The 18,173-nt window shown below is 47.9% G+C and overlaps 1 protein-coding gene across 3 annotated transcripts in view; it reads right to left on the bottom strand.

Moving 5' to 3' along the window:
* KCNH4 (potassium voltage-gated channel subfamily H member 4) overlaps positions 1-18,173 on the bottom strand; it is a 64,956-nt gene that overhangs the window by 20,111 nt on the left and 26,672 nt on the right. For all 3 annotated transcript variants that reach the window (XM_048517382.1, XM_048517383.1, XM_048517384.1), the window contains exons 5-10: positions 14,675-14,918; positions 13,759-13,916; positions 7,922-8,123; positions 6,458-6,652; positions 3,893-4,092; positions 262-511 (exon numbers count right to left, since the gene is read on the bottom strand). In XM_048517382.1, the coding sequence (XP_048373339.1) occupies positions 262-511; positions 3,893-4,092; positions 6,458-6,652; positions 7,922-8,123; positions 13,759-13,916; positions 14,675-14,918 (1,249 nt within the window). The remainder of the gene's footprint in view (positions 1-261; positions 512-3,892; positions 4,093-6,457; positions 6,653-7,921; positions 8,124-13,758; positions 13,917-14,674; positions 14,919-18,173) is intronic.

Genomic DNA, 18,173 nt, shown 5'->3' with positions numbered 1-18,173 from the left:
TTGTCATCATTTACATAACCCCCCCCCCCTTTCTTGTCTTCCACTTCTCAAATTATCAAGTGAGACCTGTGGCAGGGAAATTGCCCACTGGCAGCAGGCAAAGGGCAAGTCTCTCCTTACCTCAGGGTGTCTTGAGTTAGAGCCTGGCTTTGGCTAGGGTGACCAACTGACCTGGCTGGACCCAGCTGCCAACCTTCCTGTCCACTCCCATACTAAGTTCGCTGAAGGGCAACTGTGTTTCGAGCTCTCCCCAAGCCTTACCCAAAATGGCGAGCACAATGTTGTCTTTGAGGACCTCGAGGGAGCCAGAGCAGACAAAGTAATTGGCTTGCAAAGCTTCCCCCTGGCGGAGGAGGTATTCTCCAGGGGCACAGAAGGAGGTCTTGATGTGCAAGGAAAGGGCACGCAGGCAGCCTCGGCTGGCGCTCTCGAAAAGCGGAAGCTGCAAGATGTCCTTGTTCAGGTGCATGGCGATGTCCGCTCGCAGCTCATCTGGGAAGTCGCGCAGGAGCTGGGGTAGGAGAGAGGGGATGGTGAGGGGCACGTGGGCTTCAGTGCAGTTTCAGGCCACGCCTGATGCAGAGCCAGAATGCTGCAATGCTGAGAGAATCAGTTGAAAATCTGGAAGGCTGGTCTGTAAAGCCCACTCTGCCATGGAAACATACTGGGTGACCTTGGGCAAGTCACACTGTCAGTCTAACCTACTTTGCAGGGAGATTGGTGTTATGGGCCATCCCATGAAGAGTGATGAGTTCTCGGGGGATGAGCAGAGCCCAGACCAGGTTTGGAACCAACAAGGGCTGGGCTTAGAGCAGCCGAGGCCCCTGCAGGTTCTCAGGGTGAACAACAGGCAGGTCAGGACTCAGAATCAGAAGTGCCTCCAGAAGCAGGCCATGCATCCAGCCCTGCTCCAGCTGCAGAGACTCATGCACCTGGCTCACCCATGCCTACATGTCAACAGAGGCAGCGATGCAGGGAGCTTTTGCAAGTTAAAGGAGAAGTGCATGCCTGCTAGCTCAAAGAAAACACCTTCTGCAGCAGGGGGAAGCAGAGTCTTCGCAGGATGAATGTACTCGAAAACCTTATATTAAGCAGATTCACAGAGCATACTGGCCTGGACATAAGGAAGCCCGTGACTGCCGCAACGCTTCCTCTGATTTGTTGACTCTGTGTATTCTGATCCTTGGACCAGACCTTGGATGCTGAAATTGCTTGACAGACTCTCGGACTAGACGCAGCTCTTTGCTGTAACTCCTCTGCCTGGCAGTCCAACCCAACACAGTTGGTTTGATTGGGCTAGTTACTTCTATGCAGCCACCTATGGAAATTTATATTTTATACTGGAAGTTTTAATGTTACACTGGAAGTTTTAATGTTTATACTGGAAGTTTTATCTGCAGTTATTTGATATACCTGTATAGTGGTTTTAAGCATGTCTGCTAGCCGCCCAGAGTCTGGCCTTTGGCTGGGGAGGGCAGAATTTTACATGAAATAATAATAATGATAATAATAATAACAACAACAACAACAACAACAAATCTACTATAATAATAATAATTATCATCATCAACAACAACAACAACACTTTACAGGGCTGTTGTGAGGAAAAAAATAGAGATGGGGAACTTTAGCATCCTCTTTTGGAGAAAAGCAGGCTATAAATACCTAACTAAATACATTAAAAGAGTTCTGCCGCCATACCACCAGAGCCCTCACCTCGATTTCCCTTCTATTTTTCTCACAGGCTGCCCAATCTTATTCTCGCTATTGTTGGGTTCGGCCTTTACCCCAGTCACTCATGTGGCTCCTTGGGGTGGCGCAACGGGAAGATTGTTGATGTGCTCCAGGAAAGGAAATGTCAGGGGTCACCTTTTGCAATTTCATCGCCACCGGTCAGGTCCCAGTAGAGCCTCTGCCTTCACCACAGGGGCTCAGTTATTTTTGCTCACCAGGCACAAAGGAGGAAGCAAAATTGTACTTTGTACTCTGAGGTGGCAAATAGCTTCAAAATGGCACTGGCACAGGCCTTTGAAGTCTCAGTCCCTAAGATACGGATATCAGGGACGGCACCTGGTTGATTCAGATGCTTTCCTGGCTCCGGACCAGGGCTATAAAATAGAGGGTGATTGTATTTCAATGACTGAGATGCATCCCTGTCAATATAACTGCTTTATATATATGTGCTTTGCCTGCTAAATGTTACCACTATGTTAATGGAATGTTCTTCCCTTGACTTTTCTGTAATGGTTTCACACACTTGTTAGATAACTAGGCTGATCCCTGATACAAGTTACCCCCATCGGAAAAGGAGATGTTGCTATTGTTCCATGGAGGTGAAAGTCCAGGCGGCTTTATCTCTGACTGTTGCTGACCTTGGGGCACCTCGGCTCCGATATAACTTTTTCTTACATTCTTTGGGAAAATGGGAGGGGGGACTGGGGCTAGGTAAAGGGGGTGTTGAAGCCAGGTCCGGCAGAGCTTGCTTCCTGTAAGCTAGGTGCTTCACTACCTTCCAATAAATTCTACTGATCAACAGATCCAGAGTCTGTTTATAAATCCAAGGGTCGAGACCTAACAGTGGATCATCAAGGAGATAAGAAGTCATGCCTTTTGGATCAGACGGGGCATGGTGGGAACTGGTTTTGTTGTTGTTTGTTTGTCATCAAGTTGCAGATGACATATGGTGACCCGTAGGGTTTCTACGCAAGAGACGTTCAGAGGTGGCTTGTCATCGCCTGCCTCTGCATAGCGACCCTGGTATTGCTCAGTGGTCTCCCATCCAAAAAACTAACCAAGGTTGATCCTGCTTAGCTCCAGATCGACAAGATTGGGCTAGCCTGGACTATCCAGATTACAACGCCACAAGAACCTATAAACACTTAAGGCAGTGGCGTCTGAGGACAGTACCTGTTGAAACCTAAATAGTTTTACAGTTGGGGAGCACAGCCAAAGCAGACATTCGTAATCAAGAGGAAAACAGCTTGGTCTTTGCTTCTTGACTTTCAATCCTGATGATTTTACATATTATGGAGAACACAGGTTAGGGCCCATAGTTAGGGCTAGAGTTCCCTCTGTGTAACATTCACATTATAGTTGCGGACTATTCACAATTCCAAGCATGCAGTGCCCAGTTTGGATTGTGACTGTGGCTTCCCCCAGCGTAAGGTTGCCGGGTCCCTCCTGGCAACTGGCAGGCTTTAATGGAGACAGGTGGGAACAGCAATTGGTGTGCCCGGAGCAATGATGCTCTAGCACCCTCCTCAAAGGCTCTATGGTTTCTACAGAGTTTTTGGGGGAGTGCTAGAATGTCCCCCCAGTGTGATTCTGGTGCTTCCATGTCAATCCAGAAGTGAAATCATTGTGCAGATCGCTCTCCCCCTTCTACTTGTCTGCTTCTGCCTGCCCCACCTCCATTTTTATCCTTACAACCACCCTGAGAGGTAGATTAAGCTGAATGTGTGTGACTAGCCCAGCAAGTTTCCATGGCAGAGTGGAGATTCAAACATGCATCTCCCAGTACCTAGCTCAACATACTAACCACCACACTATCTTTCAGGGGTTTCCATTATGGAAACAGCCGGACCTGAACAATCGACCGGGTGCATCACCTGCACAAGCCCACTTGAAAAGTATTAGAGATTACAAGACCACATCAGACATCCTCTTAAAATTGTCCATGTCACCCTTAATTCCCAAAGTCCTCACAAGGGATCATATTCCCTTCCCATTTTATTGATGGAGAAACCGAGGCTGGGGAAAAATTCACTCAGGGATGGAACTCTGGCAAAGGAGGGACGTGATGTTGCTGGTTCACGTGTGGTTCTTGCTTGAGTTACTGCTCAAATATGCCTTCCCTGTCTTTCCACTATACAATCATTTGAACCATTCTTACCTCATTGGCATCGATGCCATTGTTAACAGACCATGTGGTTTGGAAGTATTCCAGCATGCGTTGTTTGAGCTGCTGGGGGAGGCGGTGGACGCGGATGAAATCCTTGAGATCTTTCATGCGGGTGTGGTAGAGGGAGCGCCGTGAATACATGCGCTGAATGATGGCTGTCACATTGCCAAAGACCACAGCGTGCATCAGAGCTAAAAGGAGAAAGAGACACAAGCACCACCAGAGTATATCTGGGTCAGACCAAGACTGCTCTAGAACAGCATTCTGTTTTCAGTCCTCTGAGGTTTTTTTCTTCCAGTATCCAAGATTAAAAGAGAGCATTGCCTCTGAACATTGTCGCTAATAGCTACCGCTGAGAGATGTATCCTCTCTGAATTCAGTTTTTTTATCTTTAGCCCTTGCTGAGAAACAGTGTGTGAAGGGGAAGTTGGGTACTTTAACTACTAGACTGAAAAAATCCCAAAAATTCTCAAAAAAGTCCCAGCATTCCTAACATGGTTTTTCACTGTGCGCATGTGAACATAATAAAATTCTCAAAAAGTCCCAGCATTCCCAACATGGTTTTTCACAGTGTGCATGTGCACATAATAAACAAAGTATAATGGTCCCTGCCGGATTCAAATGACTCAACCCAACTATTGTGGGTTTTCTGGGCTGTGTGGCCGTGGTCTGGTAGATCTTGTTCCTAACGTTTTGCCTGCATCTGTGGCCAGCATATTCAGAGGTGTATCACAGAGAGAAGTGTGTTATACACTGTCTATAGCAGATTTCTCTCTGTGATACACCTCTGAAGATGCCGGCCACAGATGCAAGCGAAACGTTAAGAACAAGATCTATCAGACCACGGCCACACAGCCCGGAAAACTCACAACAACCAGTATAATGGTCCTGTTTTGTGCCAAATTCAGCCATTTATGATTCAATGCTAAGCAGAAGTACACCCTTTGACATTCATCAAAGTCAGTGGGTTTAGAATGGCCAACACTGAAAAGCCACATACACCAGGCAGATTGTGAAGGGTGTCCAGTCAGGGAGCTGGCTACAGCAGATGGGGGTCAGTGGATTCAGTCCAAAGTCAAGCACAGATAATTCCAAGACTGAAGCATCACAGCAGGAGAGGGCAAATCCCAAAGGTGAGGCCAGGTTCAGTCTAGATGAAGAATCAGGTTTACAGAGTCCATATAGCACACATTGCTCCCACACAAGGCTCCCCTAACTGGCTGTTTAAATACGGAATTATCTCACTGGGACAGATAAGTCAGCTGCCATTAATTAAGTTGCTTCGGCATTCCCAGCCCAGTGTTACTCATCTGCCTCAATATTGCTGTCAGGGATTGATCTCTTTTAAGTCAGCAATTGTGCACTTCTTCATCTCTCCTGAATTTTACATCTTAAGCACCTCCTTCACTGCTCTATATTTTTTTGGACATGGTATTGCTCTTTAATTCTTTTTGAAAAACAAAATGTATTATTTTTCACAATGTATAACAACAAAAGATAAAAAGATAAAAGGGAAATGGTAATAAGTATGCAAACACATGATACATAGATCTGCACTGATGGTGCTGCAAAAGATGCATTAGGGCTTATTTTCAGGGAATGTCTTATTTTTTGCACTCCGGGAGCGTAGCGCGGTATTATATTGCAAATCCAGTAGAAGAAAAAAAGGAAAAAAGAAAACTTGAAAGATAAGGAAAATGAAGCTGAGAAGGGGAGAGTAGGAGGAAAAATGGACAGGCAGATTCTGAAGCTGGAGTCAGCTCACACTGACTGATCCTAGTTGTTTTCAGAACTAGAGGGGCTAAGATAAGCCCTATGTAGTCCACATGCCGAATGTGAAGGTCTCCAGAACTTCTGGAGAGTTCAGAGTCAGACCCAGTCTGCTCTGATGCTGGTAAGCATGCCTATCAGCAAAATGCAGCAGGGAGTTCTGCAAGCTCAAACCAGCTGAATGGCCACATTCCCTGGAAGTCCCCTACTCTAGAGACTCTGGTTACTCTGGGCCTTTTCACTCTGGTTACTCTGGGCCTTTTCACTTCCATCTTCCCCCATCTAGACGACAGCAGTTCCTCCCATTCTTCTGGCCACCATTTCAGGACAATCAAAAGAGTGTTTTTTTTATATTTTATCAGTGAGGATGTGTTAACAAAGCTGGTGAAATCTGCAAGCCGGTCTGGCAAAGTAAAGCTAGATCAAAGATAGCAACCAAAAAAGAAAAGAAAAGAAAAGGCAGCAGGTAACCTTCCCAAGTGGAGGTTGCTTGGAAACCACAAGGGGGAGAGGGGAGGAATGGTGGATCAACCAAGAGAGAGACACTTTGGGTAAACAAAAACATGCAGGGAAGCCCCACTTTGAAGCAACAACTGCTTTTCAGTCGCACAGTAAATGATCTGTGCACAAAGGGCCTTTGTAAACATAAGGACTAGAAATATTCCTGTCTTTAAAGAAAAGACTTGGGATTCTCCAGATGACGGGTGCTGCATCTAGTTCCTAAGGCTACACTTCTCCTACTATACTCATGAAAGATGCCCACAACCCGGCCCCTGCTGGACTCACCACCAATTAGCATAGTGCAGATAGAGAAGATCTTCTCGGCATCCGTGTTGGCACAGACGTTGCCGAAGCCCACACTGGTCAGGCTGCTGAGGGTAAAGTACAGCGAAGCGATGTAGGCGCTACGGAGGGACGGTCCGCCCACTGAGCTGTTGAGGTACGGGGCCTCTATTCGCTTGCCCAGTTCGTGCAGCCAGCCTGCAGGTACAAGGGAAGGTTAATCCTGTGGGTGAGTCAGGGCTTGGGGATGGAAACCCCCCCTCCCCTGCCCCAGTTACTGCACTTGGTGTACATAAAGCCCTGACTCATATCAAAGACAGAAAAGGCCTTGGAAGATCATTCTCAGTGTGCTCTTCCTCTGCAATTTAGCTTTGCTCTTTCCATGACTGATGAACATCAGTCCCCATCCACGACACTTTACATAACTCTAGGAGCCCCAGGGTGCAGAGTGGTAAGCTGCAGTACTGCGGTCTAAGCTCTACTCATGACCTGAGCCCTCCGGGGGAGGGCGGTATAAAAATGTAATAATAAATAAATAAATAAATAATAAATAATAAATAAATCCTGACAGAAGTCAGGTTCAGGTAACTGGCTCGAGCCTTCCATCCTTCCAAGGTCGGTAAAATTAGTACCCTGCTTGCTGGGGGTAAAGCACAGATGACTGGGGAAGGCACTGGCAAACCACCCTGTAAACAGTCTGCTGATGTAACCTCATCCCATGGGTCAGTATTGACCCAATACTTGCACGTTTACCTTTATTTAGCGCTTTAAAAAACCCTGAGTATTTCATGTATGCTTGTATGATAAACCCTGTGTATGTAAAGTGTTGCCAAGTTGAAGCCAGTATGGTTTTCAAGGCAAGAGACCCAGTATGGGTTTTTAAGGCAAGAGACTAACCACTGCTTCCACTGCATTACCTTACCTTTTTAATTTAAAAAATTGCATAAACTACTCTAGTGATGGATCAGGGAGAGGTATGTCCGAGGTGGGATGGGCGCTAGCCAGTGCCCTCCATGTTAAAATGCCTTATATTGAATTAGGCCATGGGTCACTTAGGGTCAACTTCGCCCATTCGCATTGGCAGTAGCTCTCCACATCCCGTCAGCTGTTACTTGATCGAACACTGGACCTTCCACACACAAAGGAGGCACTGTAACCACAGAGCCACAGCCATAACCAGATTGCACCCAGTTCCAACTAAACTGCCCAGCAAACTGGCCGAACAGCTTATTCAGTGCTCGGTCCAGAAAAGAAAATCAAGAACTTTTCTAATAAAGGCTATGAGGCTGCTTTTGAACAAGCCCCGTTTCTTTCAAGGCCGTTCTGTCAGTCTTCACCCTCCATCTTGCTTGGCCTTCCCATAATACAGTTTGTCCCACCCATGGGCTCCCAAAGGGTGGGGCTATATCATTTCACTTGGTGCTGTCATTTCAGTAAGAAGAGTTCCCTGTCCCCCTTTAAACTCACCAATGTCCCAGGTCACCGGGTCATGGCTCTCCTTCCGGCCAATGACGTACCAGATGCAAGCCATCCAGTGCGCCAAGAGGGCAAACATGGACATGAGTAATGTGAGGACCATGGCGCTGTATTGTGAGTAGCGGTCCAGTTTCTGGAGCAGACGAAGCAAGCGGAGAAGGCGCACTGTCTTCAGCAAGTGTACCAGATAGGTCTGGGAAAGGGGGAAGCAGAAAAAGGTCAGGACAGAGCTATGGCTCCTTCCGCACATGCAGAATAATGCACTTTCAATCCACTTTCACAATTGTTTGCAAGGGGATTTTGCTATTCCACACAGTAAGATCCAGCTGCACAGTGGATTGAAAGTGCATTATTCTGCATGTGCGGAAGGGGCCTATGTGTAGCTGACTTAAGATTCAGACAGTTCATTGGTCTATTTAGCCCAGCATTCTCAACTCTGATTGGTAGCCATTCTCCAAGGTTTTAAGAGGGGCTCTTCTCCCCTTGCTAGTACACATATCCTATTAAGAGAAGGGACTAGGGACTAGATCTGCAGGTTTCTAGAAATGCCAGCTCTGACTTGGGACATTCCTGGAGATTTGAGAACAGCGGCTGGAGAGGTCAAAATCTGGGCAGTGAAGAGAATTCAGCACAGATCTAATGCCATAGAATCCACCCACTGAAACTGCCGTTTCCAGGAAAATCAGACGCAGTTTGGTTTTTCTTTATTGACTGCAACAAACATGCTACTGCTTGAATCACAATGTACGTTCAAAAAAGGACCCCAGCTTCAGAGGTGGTGACTGTAGCTAAATTGTTAGCTGATGTTGATCCTTATGGGATTCTTGCAGTGGCAAAATTCCTGTCTGTGGCATTCAGTAATAACAATGATGTTTCACAGGCCCTTTCTGCACCATTCATTTAAAACATTTTGAGGCAGGAAATAAAACATTTTCTCCATGGAGTTCTGCATTGTTTCTAACCACAAAACATTTTATTTCCAACCTCAAAACGTTGTAAATGAATCCCCTTTTAAAATGATTCTCTGGCCGTTTCCGCACGGCGTCGGAAACGGCTGGGTTGGCACATTCCGCGCCGACCCGAAGACGCTGGGACTGTCCGCACGGATGGTCCTGGGAGGAGGCGGGACGCCGGCGCCGGCATGAAACCTCGCTGGCCCGCTTGGCGGCGGCGATGTCACCTGGAGCCTCCGGCACATGCTCGCCCGAGGCCTGGGACACGCCCCTAACTCGCGCGCCTGCTTTCGGCCGGGCGCAGGAGCCGGGGCGTGTCCCCAGGCCTCGGCGACGGGCCGGAGGCCCAGGTACAAGGTAAGTGCCAGGTGGGGGAGGCGGCGTAAAGCCGCTGCCGTTCACTTGGCAGCGGCTTCACGTAAAGCGGCATTATTCCTGAAAGAGCAACAGGCTTCCTAGCTGTTCTTGGGAATACGCCGGCTGCGGGCCAGCTCGGGCGAATAGCGCGAAGGCGGCACGAAGCTGCGCTGCGCTGCTACCCCCCGTTAGAATGAGCGGCCAGAGACGGCGTTTTTACCCGATCTCCCAGGCCGTCGGCCATTTCTGCCCAAGCGCCCGTCTTGAAACGGCCTCTGGCTAAAACATTTTGAAAACATCTTCAACGGCTGTGCGATTTATTTTCCCCACGCTTCTCTGCTTTACTGAATTTTCTCTTTGTTGGCATTTTCTGATCTCACTACGTTTCCCTTCACCTGTTTGTTTGCAGAACTTCTGTTATTTTATTTGGGGTCGGGGGGCGGCAATTTCCAAAGCATCAAGGGTACAAGGAGTAGAGAATGGAGCGCGAGGCTGTGAAGCACCAAAGCACTGATTCAACACAGAAGTAAAAAACAGGTGGGGGGATTCACAAAATGGCCAGCCTGGTCTCATCACAGTTTGGAAACTAAGCAGGGTTGGCCCTGGTTAGTATTTGGACAGGGGATCAGCTAGGAATACCAGGGTCATAACACAGAGGCTGGCAATGGCAAACCACCTCTGAACATCTCTTGAAAACCCAATGTGTTTGCCATATACCAGTTGTGACTTGACAAAGAAAAGAAATAATCTATGTCACCTTTCTACCCAAATAGAATCCCCAATGGGTGACCATCTAATATTAAAACATTTCAGAATTTAAAACCATATAATAAAGTACATATAGAAGAAGAGGAGGAGGAGGAGGAGTTTGGATTTATACCCCGCCTCTCTCTCCTGTAAGAAGACTCCAGGTGGCTTACAAACTCCTTTCCCTTCCTCTCCCAACAACACAGCCCTTGTGAGGTAGCTGGGGCTGAGAGAACTGTGACTAGCTTAAGGTCACCCAGCAGGCATGTAGGAGTGTGGAAACACATCTGGTTCACCAGATAAGCCTCTGCCACTCAGGTGGAGGAGTGGGGAATCGAACCTGGTTCTCCAGATTAGAATCCACCCCACTGCTCTTAGCACCACTATACTGTTCAGGGGGTCATGCAACCTGCGGCTCTCCAGATCAGTTCATGGGACTCAGCAAATCCCATCCAGCCCCTGCAATGCAGCATGTGAATTCCAATCGGCCAGGGGCTGATGGGAATTGTAGTCCATGAACATCTGGAGAGCCGCAGGTTGCAGACCCCTGCACTATACTATGCAGAAAGCTCCTGCCAATCTGAGCATCTGTTTGGGATTGAAAAGGTCTCAGGATCTATCCTTGGTATTGCCAGTAAAAAGAATGAGGTAGGTAATGATGTGACAGGCCTCTCCATAGAGATCTTCTGCCAATCTGAGTAGACAATACTGACTTGATTGACCAGCTGTCTAATACAATATAGGGCAGCTTCATGCATTCCTTTCCCCAATTTTAGATCCCAACTACACCCCACATTGTTTATTGAACAGATCTCTATAGGGTGACCAGCTCTGGGTTGGGAAATACCTGGAGATTTTTGGAGTAGAATGTTTGTAGGGTAGGGTTTGGGAAGATGAGTGTGATGCCATAAAGTCCACCTTCCAATGAAGCCATTTTCTCCAGAGGAACTGACCTCTATCACTTGCAGATCAGTTATAATCTCTGGAGATCTTCAACCACTACCTGGAGGTTGGCAGCCATACAAGTAGATCGATGCTGAATTGAAAAGAGGGAACCTGACAACTGGGAAGTGAGATGCTAAAGATTCCCCCCGGCCACAGATTTGGTCTTTATGTGACTAGGCCGGATATGCACTAGAGGAGTTTCCTCATTAGCCAAGAGACTGTGTCAAAGGCCTCAAAGCCTGGCTCCTGACATATCATAACATCCTCTGTCTAGATGCTTAATGAGCCCTCAAGGGGAACAGACACATAAGAAAAAAAGATGCCTCTCCCAATATGAAGCAGCACCAGTTAGGTATGAAATTTGCCATTGGAGAAGATGCTTCAAGAAAGGCTGGAGTTGCCAACCTCCAGGTGGCACCTGGGGATCTCCCACTATTACAATTAATTCAGACGACTAGGAGAAAATGGCTGCTTTGGGGGCGGGCAGGGTGCAATCTATGGCACTCCACTGAGGTCCCTCCCAGTCCCCAAACTCTCAAGACTCCAACCCCAAAACCTCCAGGTGTTTCCCAACTCAGAGCTGACAACCTTAAATGGGCACAGAAAGTATCGATATAGTTAGAACGAACAAAAACTTTCATGCCAATCTGAAAGTCAACTAAATTTTGAAACTGATACCTTAGATATCAAGCTTCGTCACTTTTGATTTCAAAACTCAGCTCTGAGGGGGGAAAGAAAAATCTCCCATCCTGAACCAGAGATTTATCAGCGGCTATCTCTATTCTGTGGATCTCCCTTCCTGTTGAATGTATGCTACAGGTCTACAGACCTTTTGAATGGCCTTTTTAAATGGAAACTCTGCCCTGACAACTTTTTGCTTAAAGGAATGGTCAGACAAACAAAAGAAAAATTTATTAAGCATCTTTGACAGATTCTTAATACAAAAACAACTTTCCAATGCAGACTGGCTGTGTGGCAATACTCTGGAGTCCTAATTTTGGTTCTGATGTTTGCAAAATCAGGTGCCTCCATCTTTGGTGATGGAGGGTTCAGAATCGAGTGGCATTTTGTATCACAAGCTAAATTAGAATGTGGAGGTGATTTCTCTTCCCAGCTTCAGCACAGTTCCCTTTTCTTATTCCACAGCAACAGAAACATGCCTTTCAAACAGCCAAGGACTGGGAATTTGGGTTGAATCTTTACTACCCAGATGTGCAGGGATCCCGTTCAGATCCAGACTGGACTATGTGGGAAGAGAGGGCTTCATACCCCTACTGGCACTGTTTTCCATGCATGAAACAGCAGAAGGGAGCAGCAGTGGCATAGTGGTTAAGAGCAGGTGCACTCTAATCTGGAGAACCGGGTTTGATTCCCCACTTTGCCACTTGAGCTGTGGAGGCTTATCTGGGGAACTCGATTAGCCTGTGCACTCAAGCACATGGCAGCTGCGTGACCTTGGGCTAGTCACAGTTCTTTGGAGCTCTCTCTGCCCCACCCACCTCACAGGGTGTTGTGGGGTGGGATGGGGGAAGGGAAAGGAGATTGTAAGTCCCTTTGAGTCTCCTTAGAGGAGAGAAAGAATCTAAACTTCTCCTCCCCTTCCTCCTCCCCCCACCCCCGGTGACACTTACATATACTGCTAGGCTATGGGGAAAATAGCTTTCTTCCCCAGAAGTTACAGTCCTAGTACAAATCAGATCCCCATTTAACTTGAAATTAAATTTCAACATAAACTCTTAGAGCAGTGGTGGGATTCAAATAATTTAACAACTGGTTGTTTACAAGCACCATTATAACAACCAGTTCTGCTGAAGTGGTGCGAACCTGCTGAATCCCACCACTGGTCTTGGGGCCCCATGGCATCTGCTGATACCTTTTCGGGCACTCACTGACTGTTTCAAGGAAGTGGGAGGGGACAGGTAGGGCTTTTGCCCAGCAAGGCTTCTGATTGGCTATTGGAAACTTGATTGGCTGCACAAATTTCTTAAAATGTTGCTTTGGCAGCAGCTGCCACCACAACCCAAGGATCTACCCAGTGTTAGTGAAGTTAAGCTGCGGCAATAGTTTTGTGGCTAATTTTGCCTCCATTTTGTGTCTGCCATTTTGTTGCTGCGCCACTGTGCCATGTCTGAATTTTAAATGTGCCTGAAGTGGAAAAAGGTTGGGGACCCCTGTTCGAGAGTATGTCTGGCCAACAGGACCCAGGCAAACCTAGACAAGACCAATGAACAATGTGGAGTATAGTTGGCCTCTAAGATTGGGAGAAGGAACGCATGAAGCTGCCCTATGTTGTATTAGACAGCTGGTCCATCAAGTCAGTATTGACTACTCAGATTGGCAGAAGGTCTCCAGGGAGAGGCCTGTTACATGATTACCTACCTCATTCTTTTCACTGGCAATACCAAGGACAGATCCTGAGACCTTTTGCATCCCAAGCAGATGCTCCAACACTGAGCCACACAGCCCCCTTCCCAAATGACCAGGAAAGAAGGCTTAAAGCCCTTCCCCAGAGCTCCAGCCTTGACTGGATTCTGTCCCCCTGCACATCATTTTTAAGCAAAATATCTGCGAGTTTTGGTCACTCAACTCCTGGAGTTATGCACTGTTAAGCCCTAAGGCTCCCCTCCCCCACACTGTTTGCTGACAGCTTTCAGGAGCAAGGTTGAAGAGCCACTCACAGAGCTGTAGCGAGGGGGAACTGTGCCCAGGTCACACGTGTGCCCTGTGCCCCTGCCACGCCCCCACCCCCGCCATGCCTCTGGAACTCCCCAGAACTCCCCTGCCACGCCCCCACGCCCCCTTGGCACTACATGACTGGTTACTCACCACTGGGACATTGAAGGCATACAGGAGGTCAAAGGGCAAGGCCGCGATCAAGTCCACGAAGAACCACGTGGCCACGTAGTGGAGGCAGATGGACCGGCTATCATAAACTACCTGACCCGACTGGCTGACATATGTGGTCCGGAAGTTCAAGATGATGTCTGCAAGACAGAAACGTTGGTAGTTTCACACACTTCATAAGGGCTCCTGTGGCAACAATTGCTGATCACAACTGGCTGTAATATTAGCAGTGCCCAGACTGCATGTTCTACCAGGATACAAAAGAAGAAGAGGAGGAGGAGGAGTTTGGATTTATATTCCCCCCTTTCTCTCTGTAAGGAGACTCAAAGGGGCTTACAATTTCCGTTCCCTCCCCACACACACAACAAACACCCTGTGAGGTAGGTGGGGCTGAGAGAGCTCAGAAGAACTGTGACTAGCCCAAGGTCACCCAGCTGGCATGTGTTGGGAGTGTACAGGCTAATCTGAATTCCCCAGATAAGCCTCCACAGCTCAAGCGGCAGAGCTGGGAATCAAACCCGGTTCTCTAGATTAAAGTGCACCTACTCTTAACCACTATACCATGCTGGCTCTCAGGTGTGAGGTACAAATGGAATATACACTCAATACAAAGCAGACCACAAGTGCATAAGTGGCCCAAGAGATACTCATTTCCCCAGAATTCTCAGAGGAATCTGGAGTCTTCTGGACAGCAATCAGTACAGGAACTTTTAGAGCACCAATTACATTAATGTTCCAGACTGAAAAGAAAATACAGTGGAGTTTAATGCTGCCTTTAAAGACTCTGATGCTACTTTCGAACCTCCTTTCATCCTGAGTCTGGGATAAGTGACCCTACCAACCCACTCAAGTTAAAGGACCAGCCCTTTAGAAGACGGCAGAATTTTGCCATTCTCACCAACAATGAAAAGCATCTCCACGGCAATATCAGTGACGATGGTACTGCGGGCGGTCGCCAAACTGTCGTCTGAGTCGGTAAAGCAAACGTTGTATGGAACGGTCACGGCCACGTAGAAAGTGGCCAGCAGGATCAGCCAGTCCCACAACGCCTTGAAGATGCTGTAGTGGAGAAGGATGAAGCGCGACTTCTGCACGGAGGCTATTTTGTACTCTGGCACTGAAGTCTTGTTTTCAAAGACGTCCTGAAGAGCAGAAAACAGCATCTTTCAGCACTCGGCATCTTAGGTCCCAACTACACATTATATTTGTGGAACTAACAAACAGGGAAGAGGATAAGCAGGGCTGCATCCCAGCTGAAACAAAGCTCTAAACTAGACTGTTCTACAAGAAAAGCCTAGAATAGCATTTTGCAAACAAGTTAAAGGACCAGCCCGCTAAAGGTACGCTCGCTACATTCCTGTTTAGAATGAGTTTGCTGCCCTCACGGGATCTTCGTTCCTGTTTCTCTTTGCACACAAGACACTGCTATATGCCAAGGGTGCCCAACCCTTTTGAGCCTGCAACACCTTTGGAATTTTGATGTAGAGTGGTGGGCACAGCTATTGAAAACTAGGCCCTCCTGGTGATCCCTTCTGCTGCCAAGGTGCGGCAGGAGGGGGCTCAGCAGCAGGGCTTTTTTTGTGGTAGGCCCAAGCTGTGGTAGGTCCAAGCCTCCCTGCAGAAATTCACCAGGCGCCGAAACTTTATGGATTTTGGCACCTCTTTATGGAGGCCTTAAATGTGTGACCCCCCGGGGGGGAGGGGTCCCCTGCATTGATGCCAGCTGAAAGGTGGGGGAGGGTGGGGTGATTTTTAATGATGCCCTTTATTGACTGTTGTTAAAGGATGTTTTATGGTGGTTTTTAATATTTATGTTTTTAGGACTGTATGCTTTAAGGGAGGCTTTTAACCCCACTATGTAAGCTGGGACTTCGGTGTAGGGGGGTATAAATGGAATTTTAAAAAATAGTATGGTACAAAGATTGTCACATTGGACTAAGATTGAGGAGATCAGTTTAAAATCCCCACTTGTCCATGGAAGCTCATTTGGTAACCTTTGGCCAGACACTAACATACCTCCTATGGTGGTTGTGAGAACAAAGCAGGAGTAGGAAACCATACATACAGTCCTGAGCCTCTTGTGACACTGCCTTACACTGAGCCAAATAACTGAACCAAAATTAAAAACCATTAGAGGTGGGTGTTTTTGGTTACCGGTGGCCAGCTGAGGACCAACAATCTAGGATCACGTCTCTATTTCAGCATAGTGTAGTAGTTAAGAGTAGTGGAACTGGGGAACCAAGTTTGATTCCCTACTCCTTCACATGAGTGGTGGACTCTAATCTGGTGAACTGGGTTTCTTTTCTCCACTCCTCCACACAAAGCCTGCTGGGTGACCGTGGGCTACTTGCATTCTCTCATAAGAACATAAGAACTAGCCTGCTGGATCAGACCAGAATCCATCTAGTCCAGCACTCTGCTACTCGCAGTGGCCCACCAGGTGCCTTTGGGAGCTCACGTGAAGGATGTGAAGGCAGTGGCCTTCTGCTGCTGCTGCTGCTCCCGAGCACCTGGTCTGCTAAGGCATTTGCAATCTGCCTTGCCCCTGGCACCTCAAGGACTCCATTCCTGCATAAAGAGCCCCACGCCGCCACCCCCAAGCCCCACCCGACAAGGATTGCCGTCCCCACAACTCCCGCAAGCCTGCTGCCCCAATCAGAGCCCCTGTAATATGGCCAGAGCCAGGGGTCTGTTACCTGCGGCTCTCCAGATGCCCATGGACTACAACTCCCATCAGCCCCTGCAAGCATGCCCAATTGGCCATTCTGGCAGGGGCTGATGGGAACCGCAGTCCACGAACATCTGGAGAGCCGCAGGCCCTCTCTCAGCCCCACTGACCTCAGACTTCTTAGAGGTTGAGAAAGTCGGGTATAAAAACCAACGCCTCCACCAACCTGATATCCTTTTAACTGGAGAAGCTGGGCATTGAGCGTGGGACTTTTAGCAAATGCTTTAAAACTAAATCCTAACCCTCCATCCCTTTTCCTCAGTCTGAATTTTTCCTGTTAAATCTGTTAAACAGTTTGTTCAGAGCTGTTTCAGTCTCACCTACCTTACAGAGTGTCTGTTGTGAGGTGAGGAAGGGAAAGAGTTTGTGAGCCACTTAGTAAGAAGGGTTCCTTACAGTTGAGAAAAGTGTGGTATAAATCCAAAATCTTCTTTTTCTTCATATGCACACAAGATCATACATTCTCTTTGCAATATAGCTGAAATACACTGAAGACTCCCTGGTTCCTCTAGGAGTCACCTTATAACACTACATATATTTTTGCCTGTAAATTTGTACCATTTCTAGAAATCAGTAGGAAGAGAGCATTGTGGGACCCCCCTCACACCTCAGTGGGATAATCCCCCTTTTACCACCTGCTCAGGTCTGCTTTCTTTCCAGGCATTTCCCCCAAAGCGCCTTAGCCTGCCGAGCATGGATAAGGATCGGGAATCCCACCCTCCTGTGGGGGTTGGCCACCATTATCAGCTTAGAGAAAGTAAGTCTCTGGATTTGCTTGTGGCATGGAAGGGGTTTACCCAGGCTTGTAACTAGAAATGATGGTTTGCATGAGCAGCTGTTGAGGCTGTTGTTCAACAGTATCTTCCCCCTCCAATCGCCACCCTTCCTTCGTACAGCCCAAAGCCTTTTAATCTGCCTTGGCGTTGGGTCACTGGAAGAACAGCTGTCAGCAGAGGGAACAAACAGAAGGCCGGGCGGGAAGCAGGGGGCCCTTCACGCTAGGGTGGGTTTCCCAACCGCAGCCAGACCCCCACCCTTCAACTCGCAGCATTTCCTATAGCAAAATCAAGCTTGCTCTCGAGTGTGCGTCTAGAAAGAAATCTTTGAAATCCAGAAATCGATTTCCTCACATAGCAAAATCCACCCAGGATAAAAAGAGGATACTGTGGAAATGGGTGAGAGTGTTTGCATGTGCGGGGTTTGCAAGCTGAAAAATAATCTCTGAAATAAACAACATAGAAGGCAGAGCAATCAGTCTCTGTTTTTATGCCATCAAGTCATGGCTGATAGCAATCCTGTTGGGTTTCCAAGACGAAAGATGTTCGCTGTTAATGTCTCTGCATCAGGCCCCGGTATTCCTTGGAGGTTTCCCAAGTATTCCCATCCAAAATACTTGCCGGGCAGAGGCGTAGCAAGGGGGGAAAGCACCCAGTGCACTTGCACGTCCTCCGTCCTCACCCCTTCCCCAGAACGCCCCCGGAATGCCCTCACCGCACCCCCACAGGGGCGCACACCCGGTACATTGCGCACACACCCTCGTGTCCCCTTGGAGCTACGCCTCTGTTGCCGGGGTCGAGGCTGAGAGAGTACAACTGATCCATGATCACCTAGCACATTTCCATGGCAGAGTGGGCATTCAAATCTGGATTTCCCAGATCCTAGTCTGCAC

Source organism: Sphaerodactylus townsendi, linkage group LG15, assembly GCF_021028975.2.
Source record: "Sphaerodactylus townsendi isolate TG3544 linkage group LG15, MPM_Stown_v2.3, whole genome shotgun sequence".
Taxonomy (NCBI): domain Eukaryota; kingdom Metazoa; phylum Chordata; class Lepidosauria; order Squamata; family Sphaerodactylidae; genus Sphaerodactylus; species Sphaerodactylus townsendi.
The sequence above is the reverse complement of the archived record's forward strand: the minus strand, read 5'-3'. Positions and strand labels throughout refer to the sequence as shown.